The sequence below is a fragment of the Stomoxys calcitrans genome, chromosome 5 (genome assembly GCF_963082655.1).
Source record: "Stomoxys calcitrans chromosome 5, idStoCalc2.1, whole genome shotgun sequence".
Lineage (NCBI taxonomy): Eukaryota > Metazoa > Arthropoda > Insecta > Diptera > Muscidae > Stomoxys > Stomoxys calcitrans.
Window position 1 is genome coordinate 133376799 of NC_081556.1, and position 17649 is coordinate 133394447.

Sequence of the window (17649 nt, forward strand, 5' to 3'; positions counted from 1 at the left end):
TTTTAATACCATATTCGTATTCTATTTTCCAATACCTTTCATTTGATACCAATATTGTCCCGATCGGTCCAGTTTTATTTTTGGGCGGAACTTTTGTTGTAAGGAGGAGGGTCCGCCCCTCTTCCGATACACACAATCTGTGAAAATTTCAAGGTAATCGGTTCAGCCGTTTTTGTGTCTATACGGATCAAACAAACAAACCGACAAACAAATAAACAAACACAAATTCAATTTTCTAACTTCGACCCATACAATGGGTTAAACTTTTTTTTATATTTTCGTTTTGATTTTATGTTCAGAATTTTTTTTTTCTGTGTATATAAAAAACTCTATTTTTATTTTCTCAAAAATTTTAAAATTTTTCCCTATTTTTTTTGTTATAGAGTCAAGCCTTGGCCTTAACACGTGTAGCCAATGCCGCTGCAGCAGCGGCTGCTGCCAATGCCAAACAGCCCAGCCCAGAGACTTTACACCCAGATGTGGTGGTAAAAACAGAGCATTCCCCATCACCGCCACCACCACCTTTGCCACCACCTCCGCCAAATTCATTGGCTTCATCGCTGGGTCACCACAGTGGTAGCCGCCAATCGCCCAACAATACCAATGCACAAAACTCCTCAAATGCCAGTGATGAGACACTTAGTGAAGCAAATCGCTTGGCGCAACATCGAAGACCATCTCTGCAAGGAGTGCAGGATAAATTGCAGCAATTGCAACAATTGCAGCAGCAGCAGCAACAAAATGACATACAGCGTAGTCCCCATTACACTAACAGTGGTGGTAATCTTTCAACCCACAATACCACACCTTCGCCATCGTCTCAACGAGATTTGGCCTCCACACCATTGGGCCATGGCTCCGCACTGGCATCTAGTCAAAATAGCTCAACACCAAAGTTAAATGAACGTGATGAGGGTCATCATAGCCTATCACAGCAGCAACAACAGCAGCCGCAGCAGCAGCATCATGGCCCTAACTCACAACAGCAGAATATGATACACCAACGGCCAGAGAGCCATCATGCCCAAAGAGTTATGGGGAGTATTACATGCTTGCCGCCTTCGGCTTTGAATGCAGTGGCAGCAGCCGCAGCTGCTCAACATCAACAACAGCAACATCATCAACATCTGCACCAGCATCAGCAACAACAACAGCAGCAGCAGCAACATCAAACTTCCTCAGAGAAATTGCTCAGCTCTACAGCTGGTGCCATGGAGCCACGTAAAGATTTCGATGTAACCAAAGTCAATTGTAAGTAGCTCGTTACTGAAATTATTCTGCTTTCATATTCTGTTATTAGCTGCTATTCCAAAAGTATGCGAAATCTTTTGTCCTCTTGTTGTGGCTGGGTTTTTGTGGTGCGGTGCCCAAGGGCAACCACGAAATTAACAACAACCCTTAATCGTCACAACACCCGGGCAAGGACCTTTTATTCATTTACTCTTATTTTGGTACATTCACATAGGCGATTAGAGAACTTCTTAAAAATCTATAAGAATTCAAAGACAAACCTTACTTGCACAGTGGTTTAAATCAATGTTACAATATTAAATTTTAGTTTTTCGCTTGTTAGGGGGCAAAGATCACAGTTTTATCGTTTGTTTTTTTTTCTTTCGGTGTTGAAGAATCCGTACATTGATAAATAATAGGAGTGTTTTATTTACCGTCTAAGTGGATTTTCTCGCTTACTTTGTAAGGGGAGAAATGCTTACTAAGCAGCTTATCTCATCGCCGATTATTAATGGCGTTGTTGGCAGGCTTGCAAAATAGAAAACATATGGTGTCATCATTCACTCTGAATGACACGTTCTAAAAGAGGAAGAACGCAACATATTCAAAGATTAATCTTACTAGAAAGCAAAAATATCTAAGAATTGTAATAAAATCACTATTGTGAAATCCGATAAATATTTAAGTTAGGCTAGGTCAGGTTAGGTTGAGAGGGTGCTGATATTAATCCGCCCCATGCCACTATGGACGTACACCTAAGCCGGTATTCGGATTGTTGTGCGCTCTAAAAACTAAAAAGTAATCTCGAAAAAGAAAATTTTTAAAAAGGAATTCCGTGCTACAAAACCCTTAAGTGCTTTCCATACCACTCCCTTAAGTTGGTGCATGTATGGTATGGTGTCCCCACCTAAGTACCAGTGCTCCAACATTAGGAATTCCGTGCTACTTACTAAACCCTAAACTGTTTTCCTCACCACTCCCCTAAGTTGGTGGTCATGTATGGTATCGTGTCCCCACCTAAGTACCAGTGCTCCAACATCGCATCATCATCCCCACATGTCCTACACATGTTATCACTTGCCGCACCGATTTTGCATAAGTGAGCTCGAAGTCCTATGTGTCCTGTTATGATACCAAAGGCTATACCGACCACCTTCTTACTTCCTTTCAGTAATAGTCTCGTCCTCTCACGATCCGGATCACTCCATAGGCATTTCGCTGTTCTACCGGCTGTTATAATAGACCCAACAATTGTTTCGAAGTAGTTGTTAAATTAGCAGGTAACCCATTGGTTCCTGCTGCCTTGTTGTACCTTAGCCGGTTTACCACTACGCTGACATAATAGACCCAACAATTGTTTCGAAGTAGTTGTGAAATTAGCAGGTAACCCATTGGTTCCTGCTGCCTTGTTGTACCTTAGCCGGTTTACCACTACGCTGACCTCATTTTGTTTAGGTTACTTCTTATCCTCTTATCCTTCGTTATGACAATGCCTTAGCACACCATACGAATCTGAAACAAGTAAAAATCTGCTAATTTCTGTCGAACTGAATGCTGGGTAGTCACCATCATGGATTGAACCTTATAAATTCAGTTTCGACATGATTAGACCAATATTTTCGTACTCCTCAGTAGTTTGGTGGACTGCGATGGAGAAAAAGTGTTACGTGAGGGTAGTACAACAGGTTCAGGGAACATGATGATTTGGTATAGGCGGAGCTATGAGGACAACGCTCACTAGGGCACTGGAGACAATTCTGGATGCCAGATTTAAAGATTAAGTGTGAGGCTGCCATTGAGGCGAAGGGAGAATGAATAGAGGATAAGAGCAGGTCATGCCATCGCGGTATAATCGAGGCAATGATAGGAAAGCTGAATGGATTAGAAGAAGTTTCCGATCAGATGCCTGAGATGACATTTGAGGTCGAGTGCGAGGCACTGCTGCAAGAGACACAGTCTTGGATTGGCGGAATCATGCTATACAGGTGAATCCAAGCTAGAGGACAGAGTGGGCCTGAGGGTCTACATTAAGAACCAAGGGACAAAGATCTGTTTTCAACTGCCTGACCATAATACGGTCCTACAGGCGAAGATACGGGCGATCACGGAATGCTCGAGGTGGTATAGTGTTAAAGCAAGAACATCGAGTGTAGATATCTATACGAACAGTGAACTGGCCATCGGTAACAATCGGGACGGTAAGGTTACGAATAGTCTTGAAGTCTAAGAAGGAGACTTAATCCTTCTCTGAGGATGGCACAATCCTCATCGTTTGGGTGCCGGGTCATAGCGGAGTAACTGTGAAAGAGAAATCAAACGATTTGGCAGCGAAAGCTAGAGAACTGCCGTCAATAAACTTGGTTGACCGGAAGCCTTTAGGGTCGACACAGTCCGAGTTAAGGGCGTGGACATTAGCATGCGCCACCCACATTATGAAATAGCGAAACGGTTGGTAGGACGGTGAAAATCCTATGACAAGACTATTACTGAAAGGAATTAAGAAGGAGGTCTGTATAGCTTTCGGTATCTGCTAAATTTCCCATGAACATTCCAGGCAGTTTATAAACCGATATTGGAGTTCGAATGGTTCGTCGAATGAAGGTTCGAATTTAATGAAATTCACGCCGTAGTGGCAATCAAATGGTTAAAGATCTGAAAATATCGCTTGAAGGGATGCAACTGATACTGAAACACTAGCTCCTCGTATGTCCTTACAAATTTCAAAAGGAACACCATCTTACACCAAAGCGTGCAGCAGTGCGACACCTCTTAAGAGAGAATTTTTACATGGCATAGTTACTCACAAATGTTGCCAGCATTAGGAGGGGAAAACCACCGTTGAACATTTTTGCTGATGGTCTCGCCAGGATTCGAACCCAGGCGTTCAGTGTCAAAGGCCGAAATGCTAACTTCTGCGCTATGTTAGCCTCCCGCCGGCATCACTAATGGCATATTTAAAATTTTTTTTTTTTTTGGTACTATTAAAATGTGCAACGTCTCGTCATCTTCCCCACATGCCCTACACATTCAATCTCTTGCCACGCAACGATTTTGAATAGGCGAGCTCGTAGTCCTATGTCTCCCTCTATGATACCGAAATCTATACTGACCTCCTTCTTACTTCCCTTTAGCAATAACCTCGTCTTCTCACAATCCGGTACTCCCCGTAGAATTTTCGATTTTCTACCGACCGTTTCGCAGTTCCACGTTACACACGCCCTTAGATCGGACTGCGTCGGCCCGAAAGATTTCGTGTTTACCAAGTTTGAGCCGCTTTTTGATAAAAAAAATACTCTACCACTATTCCTGATAGAACCGATTGGAACTACGATATCCCTGGTAACAGAAGTTACATAGACTTCTGTACGGATGGTTCCAAACTAAACGACCAGGTGGGCTTTGAGGTGTACTCTAAAGATCTCGAACTGTTCATATCGAAAAGGTTACCCCACCACTGCAATGTGTATCAAGAGGAGATCCTTGCAATTAAGGAAGTGGTGGATTGGCTAAAATATATGTCATTACGACGATTGGCATAAATATCTTCTCAGACAGCCGCAGCGATTAAATCCCTGGAGAACGTATTACTGAACACAAAAACCAACCTAGACTCTCGCAGATCTCTCAACGAGATGGCTGAACAATTCAAAATTCACCTGTTCTGGGTGCCGGGCCACAGAGATATCCCAGGGAATTCTAAAGCAGACTACCTTACACACTCCAGGGACACTGGAATCTCTGGGTATGCCTCTAGCGACATGGAAGCTAAGTTTACAGGACCAGGCCCGTAGGGCAACGAATGGCTCAAAAGAGCAAAGGAGTTGCTACGCTTGCTCGAACGTTGTAAATTTCGGAACATCGTGTTCTCTAGCGAAACAAACTATCCAATAGGGCAACTCGTGCTTACTTAACCGAGCGTACGAGTACGAGAATTTGAGCCACTCTAAATAATTGTCGATCTCAAGTGATGGTAAAGTATGGCCACCTGTACTACCAGTGGCTAGTCTCCAATAGGTTTAGGAACAATTTTATAAGCTGCTTAGAAGCCATAGGCATCATCCCCTCCAATAATCTCTCTGAAAACATTAGACGCTAACATTTTTTTATTATCTGCTTAACATCTCAACTTTTCGTAGATATATCTTTCTCTGTTTCAAAATTACAGACTTATTCCCACTTTTGTTTATTAAACCAGTGTGCATCGTTCATCATTAGTTTTGTTCTGGAAGTTTTTCTTCAATGTACACATATTCATTGTAAACGATTAAAATCACAGTGCGTTGCATGCCAAAGATGTATATCTCTGACACACACACACACACACTCACAATTGTCTTTCCTTAAATGGGGGTTAAAATTTCTTAATCCTTTGGCAAAGAATTTATTTAACTCGACTCGACTATACTCATTTACATTAGCACAAATCTTAATCTGAGGGGAAAATCAAACACAACATCCATTAGCAGAACATGTTTGCCCTCTCTTTAATGCTATGATTGCAAAGGACTTCTTCCTTGCCAACTACTCTACATGGCACCGGTATATGTCTCTTTGTGTGTGTGCATTTGTGTAGATTAAGGTCCATCTGGTATGACTGGCGGCATGGTAAACTTCAACCCTGTTTGCCAATTATTCAAAAGTATAAAACATGATTTTATAGTAAAAGCTTAAGGTATTAAGCAGATTAATCCCCCTTAACAATGTAGACAAAAAAAATACGAAAATGAAATAGTTGTTGTTTACTCTTTCCATTTGTCAGAGCGCTCCATGAAATAACTCAGCTCGGAGATTTAAATGCAAAGCGTAAAATTGTTCATCACAAATGGGGATGCATAATGGAGAGCGGGCAGCAACAAATGTCATAGTTTCGTTGCTAAGGATTTTGTAAAAATTATCTCAATTAAGTGTAGTGAGTTGTGTGTCAATAATTTCAAAGGTCAGAGGATGGCATGGAAAAGTTACTTCAGTTTAATAAGAGACTAACATGGAAAAGTATTTCATATGGCATCAAATATGACAATTCTTCAGATTACAAGAATAGAAAATGTTTAGTTTCAGGGACCTTGGCAACAAATTGGGGATAGTGGTTCTTAGTATTGTTCGAATAGTTCCTATTTTCAATATAGTCACTGTATAAAGGACTCCTTTTTTAAAAAAGTGGTCCGTAGCATTAGCTACCCCTATAAGCAACTTTAAAAATGCAAATTGCAGGGATACCAAACTCAGACATGGCTTGAAATACCTTTGAACTTAAACAGCTGTCGAAAGCGGTTTTGTAGTCAACGGGTCTACCGGGTCTAAGGTTGTATTGATTGGGCTCATGTATTTAATTGACTTTAGGTTTTAAACTTTCCCACAGTACGCTCGACAGCGTCATCTATGCGATGGGTAGGAGACTTATTCCTCTGTAGTTTGGAACATTTTGTCTTGTCTCCTTTCTTGTGTACGGGGCATAGTATGCTGGGTTTCCAACCTTCGGGTATGCGTTCTTCTAGCCAGAACGCGAAGTCAAGCTGATGCATAACCTTATCAGCTTGCGGTCTTAAATAGTTCAGCGGGCAGCCCATCGGCTCCTGCTGCCTGGACCTCATTCTGACTAAGAGATAAACATTATGTATCATAGTCAGGGTATCCTCTTCGTCGCCGTCGTCGGACACCAGCAGTTGGGAAAAATGTTCTTTGCATTACTTGAAATACCTTCAAATTCATACAGCTGTCGAAAGCCTTTGCCCATATTAGGCGCAGTATGAACATCTGGTCTTTGGTGGATTGACAAGTTCTAAAGCCACGTAGGGCCCAATTATCTCATCGACTTTTGGTTTTAAACCTTCCCACAGTACGCTCGAGAGTATCTTCTAGGAAACTTATTCCGCTGTATTTGCCACATTCTGTCTTGTCTCCTTTCTTGTGTACGGGACATAGTATGCTGAGGTTCCAATTATTGGGTATGCGTAGAAAAGAGACATATACCGTAAACGAGTTATGCCATGCGGCTTATTAGTGTATCGCCGCTGCTATTAAATAGTTCAGCGACAATCTATAGGCTCCTGCCTTCTTGTTGCTCCTCAGTTGGGTCATTGATACTCGGTCCCCATTCTGACTGGTAAACATGCTATGCCATCTCTGGAAATGGTTCTGGGGTATCCGCCATCGTCGGGCACTAGCAGCTAGCTAAAATGTTCTTTCATTATCGCAAACAAACAATCTGTGTCAGAAAGTCGAAGTTAATATGGGTTAGGTTGAAAAGAGGGTGGGTAGAGGGAGGGTATAAATCCGCCTTATGCTACTATGGACATACATGCCAGTAATCGGCTTGTGCACTTTAAGACCGAAAAGTACCCACGAAGAGATCTATGTCAAGAAATCCGTGGCACTTACAAAATCTCTAATTGTCTTCCATATCACGTCCCTAAGTCTTGTTGTTGTTGTTGTTGTTGAAACCACATTTTCATGTGGAGGTGGCGATCCTCGTCAAGCTCCTTTAGGTGAGCAAGCTTGTTCCGGTCCATAGGACCGATCTCCGCGGGAACAGTTTGGCCATTGGTAATTTTAAAGGTGCTAATAACTCGCCTTGTCATATCGAGCATCATAGGCACTCAGTATTTGTGCAAGAGCCGGTGCCATCCGACCTTTCACTGAGTCTCTCCACTCTATACCGCTGATTGTCCGCGACTATAAATACAGCAATGGAGCATTCCACTAACCGCAACCAGTGGACGCCCCCGGTAGCTCGCAGCTAAGCTTCTCGTGACAGCAATGAACACCACACAGATCCAGCTTGTGTGGTCCTCACAGCTTTCCCGTGGCGGGAAAGTGTCGGTGCCGATGCCAGTGTATGTTAGAAGCGAATGCTAAGCAATGGCATAGGAACAGCTCTAACTCCCCATCAACCTCAACATGCCCTACACATGCTCACACCGCATGCTCTCGGGACATACAGGACTAGTCCCGTTCCCTAGCTCCTTCTTACTACCTTTCAGTAATAGCTTCGTCTTCTCATGATGGATATCTCCATATAGAGTTTCGTCGTCCTATCGACCATTTCGGTGTTCCACAGTGTTACAAACGCTTTCGTCGCCCATGCTGCTCTTAACTCGAACTTTGTCGACCCGAAAGCCTTTAAGTTAACAAAGTTTATTGACGGCCGTCCTCTGACCTTCGCAGCCAAATCGTCGCTCTTTCATTCCCCCTTGCTTCGCTAAGGCCCGGCACCCAAACGTTATGGATCGTGCCATCCTTGAAGAAGGCTTTAGTCTCATTCTTACAATCGAACATAGTTCGTGACTATACCATCCTGGTTGTTTATGCCGTGATGCCCAGTTTACTGTCCGTAAAAATGTCCACACTCGATGTCCTATCGTAAACACCATATCACCTCACGCTTTCCGTGATTGACCGTATCTTCGATTGCATGGACCGTATTATGGTTCAGTCGAGTGAGGCATGCCCTTGTCATCCGTTGTGTTTACAGCTCTTCTTTTCGCTTCACGCTTATGCAGGTGCGGAACAAGACAATGATTCGCTCCTTGGATCGATTGTACATCTTACACTCTAAATGAATGAATTCCATCTTTTACAATGAGATCAATTTGTTTCCCTACTTCTTGATCAGGGGACAAGCATGACCCTTTTTTATGTTGAAATCTGCCCCGGGGTAATCTATTAGCCTCAACCTATTATCTGGTGAACGCTTAATTTTCCGACTGGTGGATCAAAGATATTTAGCTTTCCCCATCTTCGCAGCGGTCGTATTCTCCCTCAAAGCGCTAGTGGAAAATATATTTGATCTGCTCGCATATGCCTTCCACCGAGGCATGGGCACAAATAAGGCTGATGTTGAAGAATTTGGCTTTTATGCGGCTAGTGTGGCTAGCCTCTCATCCACCGGAGTAAACCTTGAAAATACCCTCAAATCATTGGCTCCAACCTAACTTTTCCTTAGCAACAATGTGGCCCTTGGGTTATATACAAATTATAGAAGCCGCAAGCTCAGTGTGGAAAAATGCTGCTAATCGGATGCTGCAATCTGTGCACTTAGAGAAATTTTTTAGTGCAAATTCAAAATTTTTAAGTGCAAAATGCCACACTTCTAACATATCGCCGAGTGCTGCCCGATTCAAGTTTAAGCTCAATGCTAGGGGCCTCCGGAGGCCACCGTAGCGCAAAGGTTAGCATGTCCGCCTATGACGCTGAATGCCTGGGTTCGAATCCTGGCGAGAACATCAGAAAAAATATTCACCGGTGGTTTTCCCCCCTCCTAATGCTGGCGACATTTGTGAGGTACTTTGCCATGTAAAACTTCTCTCCAAAGGGGTGTCGCACTGCGGCTCGCCGTTCGGGCTCTGCTATTCGATTCAAATGTATGTGTTTTTTTCGAAAAACTTTCATATAGCTCTTAAAAAATCACCCTTTATAGTAAATACCAAACAATCAATTCCATTGATATCATTTTTTCTCTCGGTAGAGAGTAAATTTTGACCAGATTCTATGGTGTTGAGTACCGAAGTTTCACTCCTGCGATGTTACTTCCCATATCTTCGATATTGCCGTTTACCTTTGAAATATTATCAGAAGTCTCAAAATTTGACACAACATCAACGCCGTACATGATTTCGATCACTCTATAAACGCTAAATATATATTTCTGAACAAATATCAATTTAATCACTTGAATATGCCTAACACATTGTCTATTAACACACATCTAGACATGAAGGCTTACGCAAATATCGCACATAGGACATACACAATCCAACACATCATAAAGTTCAAAAAGTATAACATTTACCAAATGCTTTGCACTATAAAAACGTATAGAGCAGCTTAAGTTTTAAGCGTTCTACTCGAACATGTGGGCCAAACTACTAACATATGATCCACACTACCACCTACCATTCATCCTTCAGCGAGCGTATGGCGTATCCATTTGAGCATTGGCACAAAACCTCATGGCTGCTTGTGTTGTGGCATCAAAACATTGGCGCCAAAACCGAATGTTTGTCATTTGAAAAATGTAAAGAACCCCATATGCAACGAGATTTGCACAAAAATATTTAAGTCGTACTACACTATGCTCTCGAAAGGATTTAAGGCAGCACCCACTTTAAATATACACTCACACACACACACATACACATAGTGGTTATACTCATAAATGCAAAATACTTAACACCCACATACACACAAGCGTAGAGAATGAAAGATGGGTAAGTGTTGCCTGAGAGAGAAAAAGAAAAATTAAAAAAAAAAATAAAATAAAAACTAAAATTTATGTAAAATAAAAGTAAATCTTAATATAACTTAATTACATGTCATGAGTAACTTATTAGCTGTTTCAACATTTTACACTAATTCAAAGTATTAAAAACCAATACCTTTTCTCTAAATTTCGTTAAGACCAATGATTATTAAAATTTTTGTTATTTTATTTCATAGGGAACTTAAGTGTTAACATAGTTGGCAACACTGAAATGGATAGCTATCTCTGTGGGCGCGCATGAACACGTTGTTACATACAAACGTTTAGATGTAAATAAATGTCATTTTTGCAGGAAATTTAGATTTGGGACTAACCGAATAAATGAAAGGATCTCCATATGTGTGCTTGGTGCGTAGTTGTATTTCAAGTGTGTAATTGTAATGAAGCAACAGGAGAGAGACTATTTACAAATTATAAACAAAAAAGGATATGCATATGGGAGGTGTATGAAAGAGGATAGATTTGACAGAGACATGGAGAAAATCTCCAACTCAATCATTGCCCCCCCCCCCCCCCCCTTCCAATTGATAGTCAACTGAAATCATCATTGGAATATTTGCAAATAGATTTGAATGTATTGTGCACATAGTTGGGAAAAGGCTTCTCTTTGCTCCATCCGTTGTATACCAACCAACAGCCCACATGTTGGCATTTGTAGAATTTAGGACTTGTCGAGCTTAGGCATTGGCCCCTGCTGTTGCCTGAGTTGGTTTGAGTTGAGCAGAGAATTTATCTATGAATTGATACAAAATTTTAAAAGGATTCACCTTTGCTTTGTACTAAAGTGTCTGTGGATGCCAAGTGTGGAGTTATAAAAATATGTTTTTTTTTCCTGCTCTCTCTCCTGCACTGTGATGAGGACATTAAGTTTGGCATTTTGTGAGGGAAACATAGACGCATGGCACTATAGGTGTGTGTGTGTGTGTATTGGCAAACATAGAAAATCCTTAATCCATTCACAAACCTAAAGATATGTTACCTAAGCTTAGCACAAATGCTCTCATTCAAAATAAGCACACGTTCAATGGCAAGTGGTGCAAATCATGCACTTGTACTGTAAGAGAAACCTAAAGACTATCTTACTGGGCCACTGAAAATTTGGGCCCTTGAAAACTTAAGGTGAGAGATATATAAATAAATTGCATGGAAATCAATAAAACATAAAATAAAATAAAAAAAAATAAAATGAAAAATAAAATAAAATAAAATAAAATAAAATAAAATAAAATAAAATAAAATAAAATAAAATAAAATAAAATAAAATGAAATGAAATGAAATGAAATGAAATGAAATGAAATGAAATGAAATGAAATGAAATGAAATGAAATGAAATGAAATAAAATGAAATGAAATGAAATGAAATGAAATGAAATGAAATGAAATGAAATGAAATGAAATGAAATGAAAGAAATGAATGAAATGAATGAAATGAATGAAATGAATGAAATGAATGAAATGAATGAAATGAATGAAATGAAAGAAATGAATGAAATGAATGAAATGAATGAAATGAATGAAATGAATGAAATAAATGAAATGAATGAAATGAATGAATTGAATGAATTGAATGAATTGAATGAAATGAATGAAATGAATGAAATGAATGAAATGAAATAAAATAAAATGGAATGAAATATATGAAAAATAAGATAAAATAAAATGAAATAAAATAAAATAAAATAAAATAAAATAAAATAAAATAAAATAAAATAAAATAAAATAAAATAAAATAAAATAAAATAAAATAAAAAAAATAAAATAAAATAAAAAAAGTAAAATAAAATAAAATAATATTAAATAAAATAAAACAAAATAAAATAAAATAAAATATAATAAAATAAAATAAAAAAAATAAAATAAAATAAAGTAAAATAAAATAAAATAAAATAAAATAAAATAAAATAAAATAAAATAAAATAAAATAAAATAAAATAAAATAAAATAAAATAAAATAAAATAAAATAAAATAAAACAAAATAAAATAAAATAAAATAAAATAAAATAAAATAAAATAAAATAAAATAAAATAAAATAAAATAAAATAAAATAAAATAAAATAAAATAAAATAAAATAAAATAAAATAAAATAAAATAAAAAATAAAAATAAAATAAAAAAAATAAAATAAAATAAAATAAAAAAAAAGTAAAATAAAATAAAATAAAATAAAATAAAATAAAATAAAATAAAATAAAATAAAATAAAATAAAATAAAATAAAATAAAATAAAATAAAATAAAATAAAATAAAATAAAATAAAATAAAATAAAATAAAATAAAATAAAATAAAATAAAATAAAATAAAATAAAATAAAATAAAATAAAATAAAATAAAATAAAATAAAATAAAATAAAATAAAATAAAATAAAATAAAATAAAATAAAATAAAATAAAATAAAATAAAATAAAATAAAATAAAATAAAATAAAATAAAATAAAATAAAATAAAATAAAATAAAATAAAATAAAATAAAATAAAATAAAATAAAATAAAATAAAATAAAATAAAATAAAATTAAATGAAATGGAATGGAGTGGAATGGAATGGAATGAAATGAAATTAAACGAAATAAATTGAAATGGAATGACATGAAATGGAATGGAATGAAATCGTTAAAAAAATAAATTAAAATAAAATAACTAACAATTAAAAAAAAATTAAATAATATAAAATAAAATAAAATATCATGAAATAAAATAAAAATGAATATAAAACAAAATAGAATAAAGCAAGTAAAAGCGTGTTAAGTTTGGACGAGCCGAAACTTATATACCCTCCACCATAGATCGCATTTGTCAAGTTCTTTTCCCGGTATCTCTTTTTAGGCAAACAAAGGATAAAAGAAAAGAATTATTATGCTTTTGGAGCTATACCAAGTTATAGTCCGATTCCAACCATAATTGCAATGTAATGGAGACAATAGTAGAAGTCATTGTGTAAAATTTCAGCCAATTCGAATAAAACTTTCGCTGTTTAGGCTCAAGATGTAGAATAGGGAGATCGGTTTATAGGGGAGCTGTATCAAGCTTTAGACCAATTAAGACCATATTTGACACTTGTGTTGAAGGTCTTTGGAGAAGCCGTTGTACAAAATTCCAGCTAAAAGGGATAATAATTACACCCTCTAGAGGTTTAAGAAGTCAAGAACCCAGATCGGTTTATATGGCAGCTATATCAGGATATAGACCGATTTGAACCATACTTAACACATTTGTTTCAAGTCTTAACAAAATACGTCATGCCGAATTTTAGCAAAATCGGATGGGAATTGCGCCCTCTAGAGGCTCAAGAAGTCAAGATCCCAGATCGGTTTATATGGCAGCTATATCAGGTTATAGACCGATTTCAACCATATTTAATGCATATGTGCGAATCTACCTCATCCTATGGTGGAGGGTATAATAAAACAAAACAACCAACAGTTTCAGCGAAATCTAACAATAAATCCGCTTTATAGACCCTAAATTAGACGATAAGTCTATATGAGAGCTATATCTATATAGTCTGATCCGATTCATAATTGGGTCAAATGTCGGAAGGCCCAAAAAAACTTTACTGTTTCAAATTTCAGCGAAATTGGGTAATAAATAAATCTTTTATGGGCCTCAGACCCTTTAACGGCATATCGGTCTATATAGCAGCTATATCTAAATATAGTTTGATATAAACCATATTTGGGTCGGATGTCGGGAGGCTTAAAAAAACTCACTATTTCAAATTTCAGCATAATCGGATAAAAACCAAAGCTTTTATGAGCTTCAGACCCTTTATCGGCAGATCGGTCTATGTAGAAGCTATATCCAAATATGGACCGATTTGACCCATTCGAGAACTTGACCAGCGTGTATCAAAATGACTTATCTGTGCCAAATTTTAGCTCAATATCTCAAAATTTCAACTAAATCCGTTAATGAACTCACCTTTAATGTGCCCAAGACTTTAAATCGAGAGATCGGTCTATATAGGAGCTATATTAAAATCTGGACCTGTCTGGGCCAAATTGAAGAAGGATGTCGAGTTACCTAACCAGGGCTGCGGGAGTCAGAATAATCGTGTTCAACTTCGAACCAAACTCCGACTCCGGCCCAATAGTCCCACTCCGACGTAGACTCCAGCCTCAAAAACTCGACTCCGGTCGACACCGCAGCTCTGGGCCTAACATAACTTACTGTCCCAAATTACTGAAAGATCGAACAATAAATGTGGGTTTTATGGGTCTAAACCTTAAATTAGCTGATTGATCTATATGGGGGCTATGTCAAGACATAGTCCAATAAAGCCTATTTTCGAACTTAACCTTCCTATGGGCAAAAAAAGAATCTGTGCAAAATTTCAGCTCAATATCTCTATTTTAAAAGAATGTAGCGTGAATTCAACAGGCAGACGGACGGACATACGGACGGATAGGGCTAGATTGCCAAAGATTTTTATGGCGATTAAGAATATAAGTACTTTATAGGTTCGGAAATGGATATTTTAATGCGTTGAAACGGAATGACAAAATGAATATACCCCCATCCTTCGGTGGTGGCTGCAAAAGTTATTCTATATTTTGACGGGCCTTTTTGCCTTTTTTTCAACCCTGTTGACACTTTCAATTGAAGTTGCTAAAATTCTTCAACACCCGCATGTACATGTGTACGTACATATATATGTTCCCATAAAGCTATGGAGCAAAGTTTCTATCCTGTTGTTATATTCGAATGTTTAAGCTGCAGGTTTGCCTAAGATTGAACAAATTTGAAACTTTAGCGCAGCATTTCAGGTATGGGAAACATATCTAAAGGGGGCATAATATACAAAGCTTAGAGGTGTTTCAAACCAATTTTTCTTTAAATAAATGTTTTTAATGCCTATTACTGTAGTATATTAAAGCACAAGTAAAGACGGAGGTTACAAGCACCCACTCGTGTTATGTCTTTGCATCATACCCTGATACATCATCAATAATATGCCGCCATTACTTCCGTTATTTGTTAATTCAATATTAATTTTCTTTTCGTGTATAGGTTAGGTGCTAAATTTGTTCAGGGGCCATGATAACTTAGTTAGAGTCAACTTGTTATCGTGAAGCTAAATCTGGTTTGGGTCAAGTGCGACCCGACTTTGGCCATACCTGTGATAAAGTTTCTCCTTAATACCATTCATTCATCGTTCATACTTTAGAAATTTGAATGCAATCCAAGGTAAAAGTGGTTAGTTTTAACAAAATGTGTCTTTTCTCCTTACGTTGTTGCATGAATGGATGAAGAGTCTCAGATATAACGTTGATGCACCATCTAAACGTTGCAGTTTCCATTGCCTACTACTATGTGACAGTATTGTTAACTCATCCACACCCACACACACTCACACAGGCAAGACTTAAATGCAAATCTTAGCCTTTCTATGAATGTGGCTCCCAATGTCTGGCACTGGCTATGTCTCTGTATATGTGCTCTGTTTGTATTTTAGTGCGTATTATAAACGGATTAAAATTTCTAATACTATTTGGAGTTATTTGTATCAAAACATACACATAGAGCAAAAGCATGATTTGCCTTGTAAGACTTCAAACCTCTCTGGATGGAAGAAGAATGCAACAAACTTTAGCAACAACTTAAACACATATTGAATGTACAACACACAAACACACACACGCACATTCTTCAACCTACACCCATGCAAAGGCCACCAATGTTAGATACAATTGCTCATAGTATGCACTGAGGTTTGAGTTTCACATGGGTGATCCTTGTTAACTGAACTTGTGCAGTTAGATCCTGGAGACATTCATTCTTTGGCTGTTAACCCACTTGGTTTGCATCGTTGGCAGAGAGATTTTCCTAAAGTTTAAGCTTAGAGAGGAAGAAGAAGAAGAAAAACTAGAAATTCCTCGAACTGAACTGGAATATTTGTTAAATGTTGCACAAACATAAGCAACCACCGTAGGAGGAACAGTAGCTTGCATAGATTTCATTATTTAAAAAATTAAAATTTGTTAAGATAAAATAAAATAAAATAAAATAAAATAAAATAAAATAAAATAAAATAAAATAAAATAAAATAAAATAAAATAAAATAAAATAAAATAAAATAAAATAAAATAAAATAACATAAAATAAAATAAAATAAAATAAAATAAAATAAAATAAAATAAAATAAAATAAAATAAAATAAAATAAAATAAAATAAAATAAAATAAAATAAAATAAAATAAAATAAAATAAAATAAAATAAAATAAAATAAAATAAAATAAAATAACATAAAATAAAATAAAATAAAATAAAATAAAATAAAATAAAATAAAATAAAATAAACTAAAATAAAATAAAATAAAATAAAATAAAATAAAATAAAATAAAATAAAATAAAATAAAATAAAATAAAATAAAATAAAATAAAATAAAATAAAATAAAATAAAATAAAATAAAATAAAATAAAATAAAATAAAATAAAATAAAATAAAATAAAAAATAAAGATTTAAAAAAAATAAAATAAAACAAAAATTAAAAAAAAATAAAATAAAATTAAATAAAAAAAAATAAATTAAATAAATTAAATAAAAAATAAAATAAAAAAAATAAAATAAAAATGAAAATGAAAAAATAAAATAAAATGAAAAATAAAAACAAAATAAAACAAGTAACAGCGTGCTAAGTTCGCCCGGGCCGAATCTTATATACCCCCACCATGGATCGCATTTGTCAAATTCTATGCGCGATATCTCTTTTTGGGCAATTAAAGAGTTTTGAATAAGAACTGTTATGCTATTGGAGCTATATCAAGTTATTGTCCGATTCGGACCATAAATTAATTCTGAACATTGTAGAAGTCATTATGTAATATTTCAGTTAATTCGGATAAGAATTGCGCCGTGTAGGGGCTCAAGAAGCAAAATCGGGAGATCGGTTTATATGGGAGATGTATCAAGCTAACGATCGATTCAGACCATATTAAAAACGTATGTTGAAGGTCATGAAAGAAGCCGTTGTACAAAATTTCTGCCAAATCGGATGAGAATTGCGCCCTCTAGAGGCTCAAAAAGTCAAAATCCCAGATCGGTTTATATGGCAGCTATATCAGGTTCTATACCGATTTACCCCATAATCAGCAAAGTTATTGGATGTCATAACAAAACACCTCATGCAAAATTTCAGCCAAATCGGATGAGAA

The 17649-nt window shown here is 36.4% G+C and overlaps 1 protein-coding gene across 1 annotated transcript in view; it reads left to right on the forward strand.

Annotated features, from left to right (window-relative positions):
- The window catches only part of LOC106084878 (uncharacterized), a 394885-nt gene that overhangs the window by 258912 nt on the left and 118324 nt on the right, over positions 1-17649 (forward strand). The window contains exon 2 of the mRNA XM_059369492.1: positions 384-1251. Within this exon, the coding sequence (XP_059225475.1) occupies positions 384-1251 (868 nt within the window). The remainder of the gene's footprint in view (positions 1-383; positions 1252-17649) is intronic.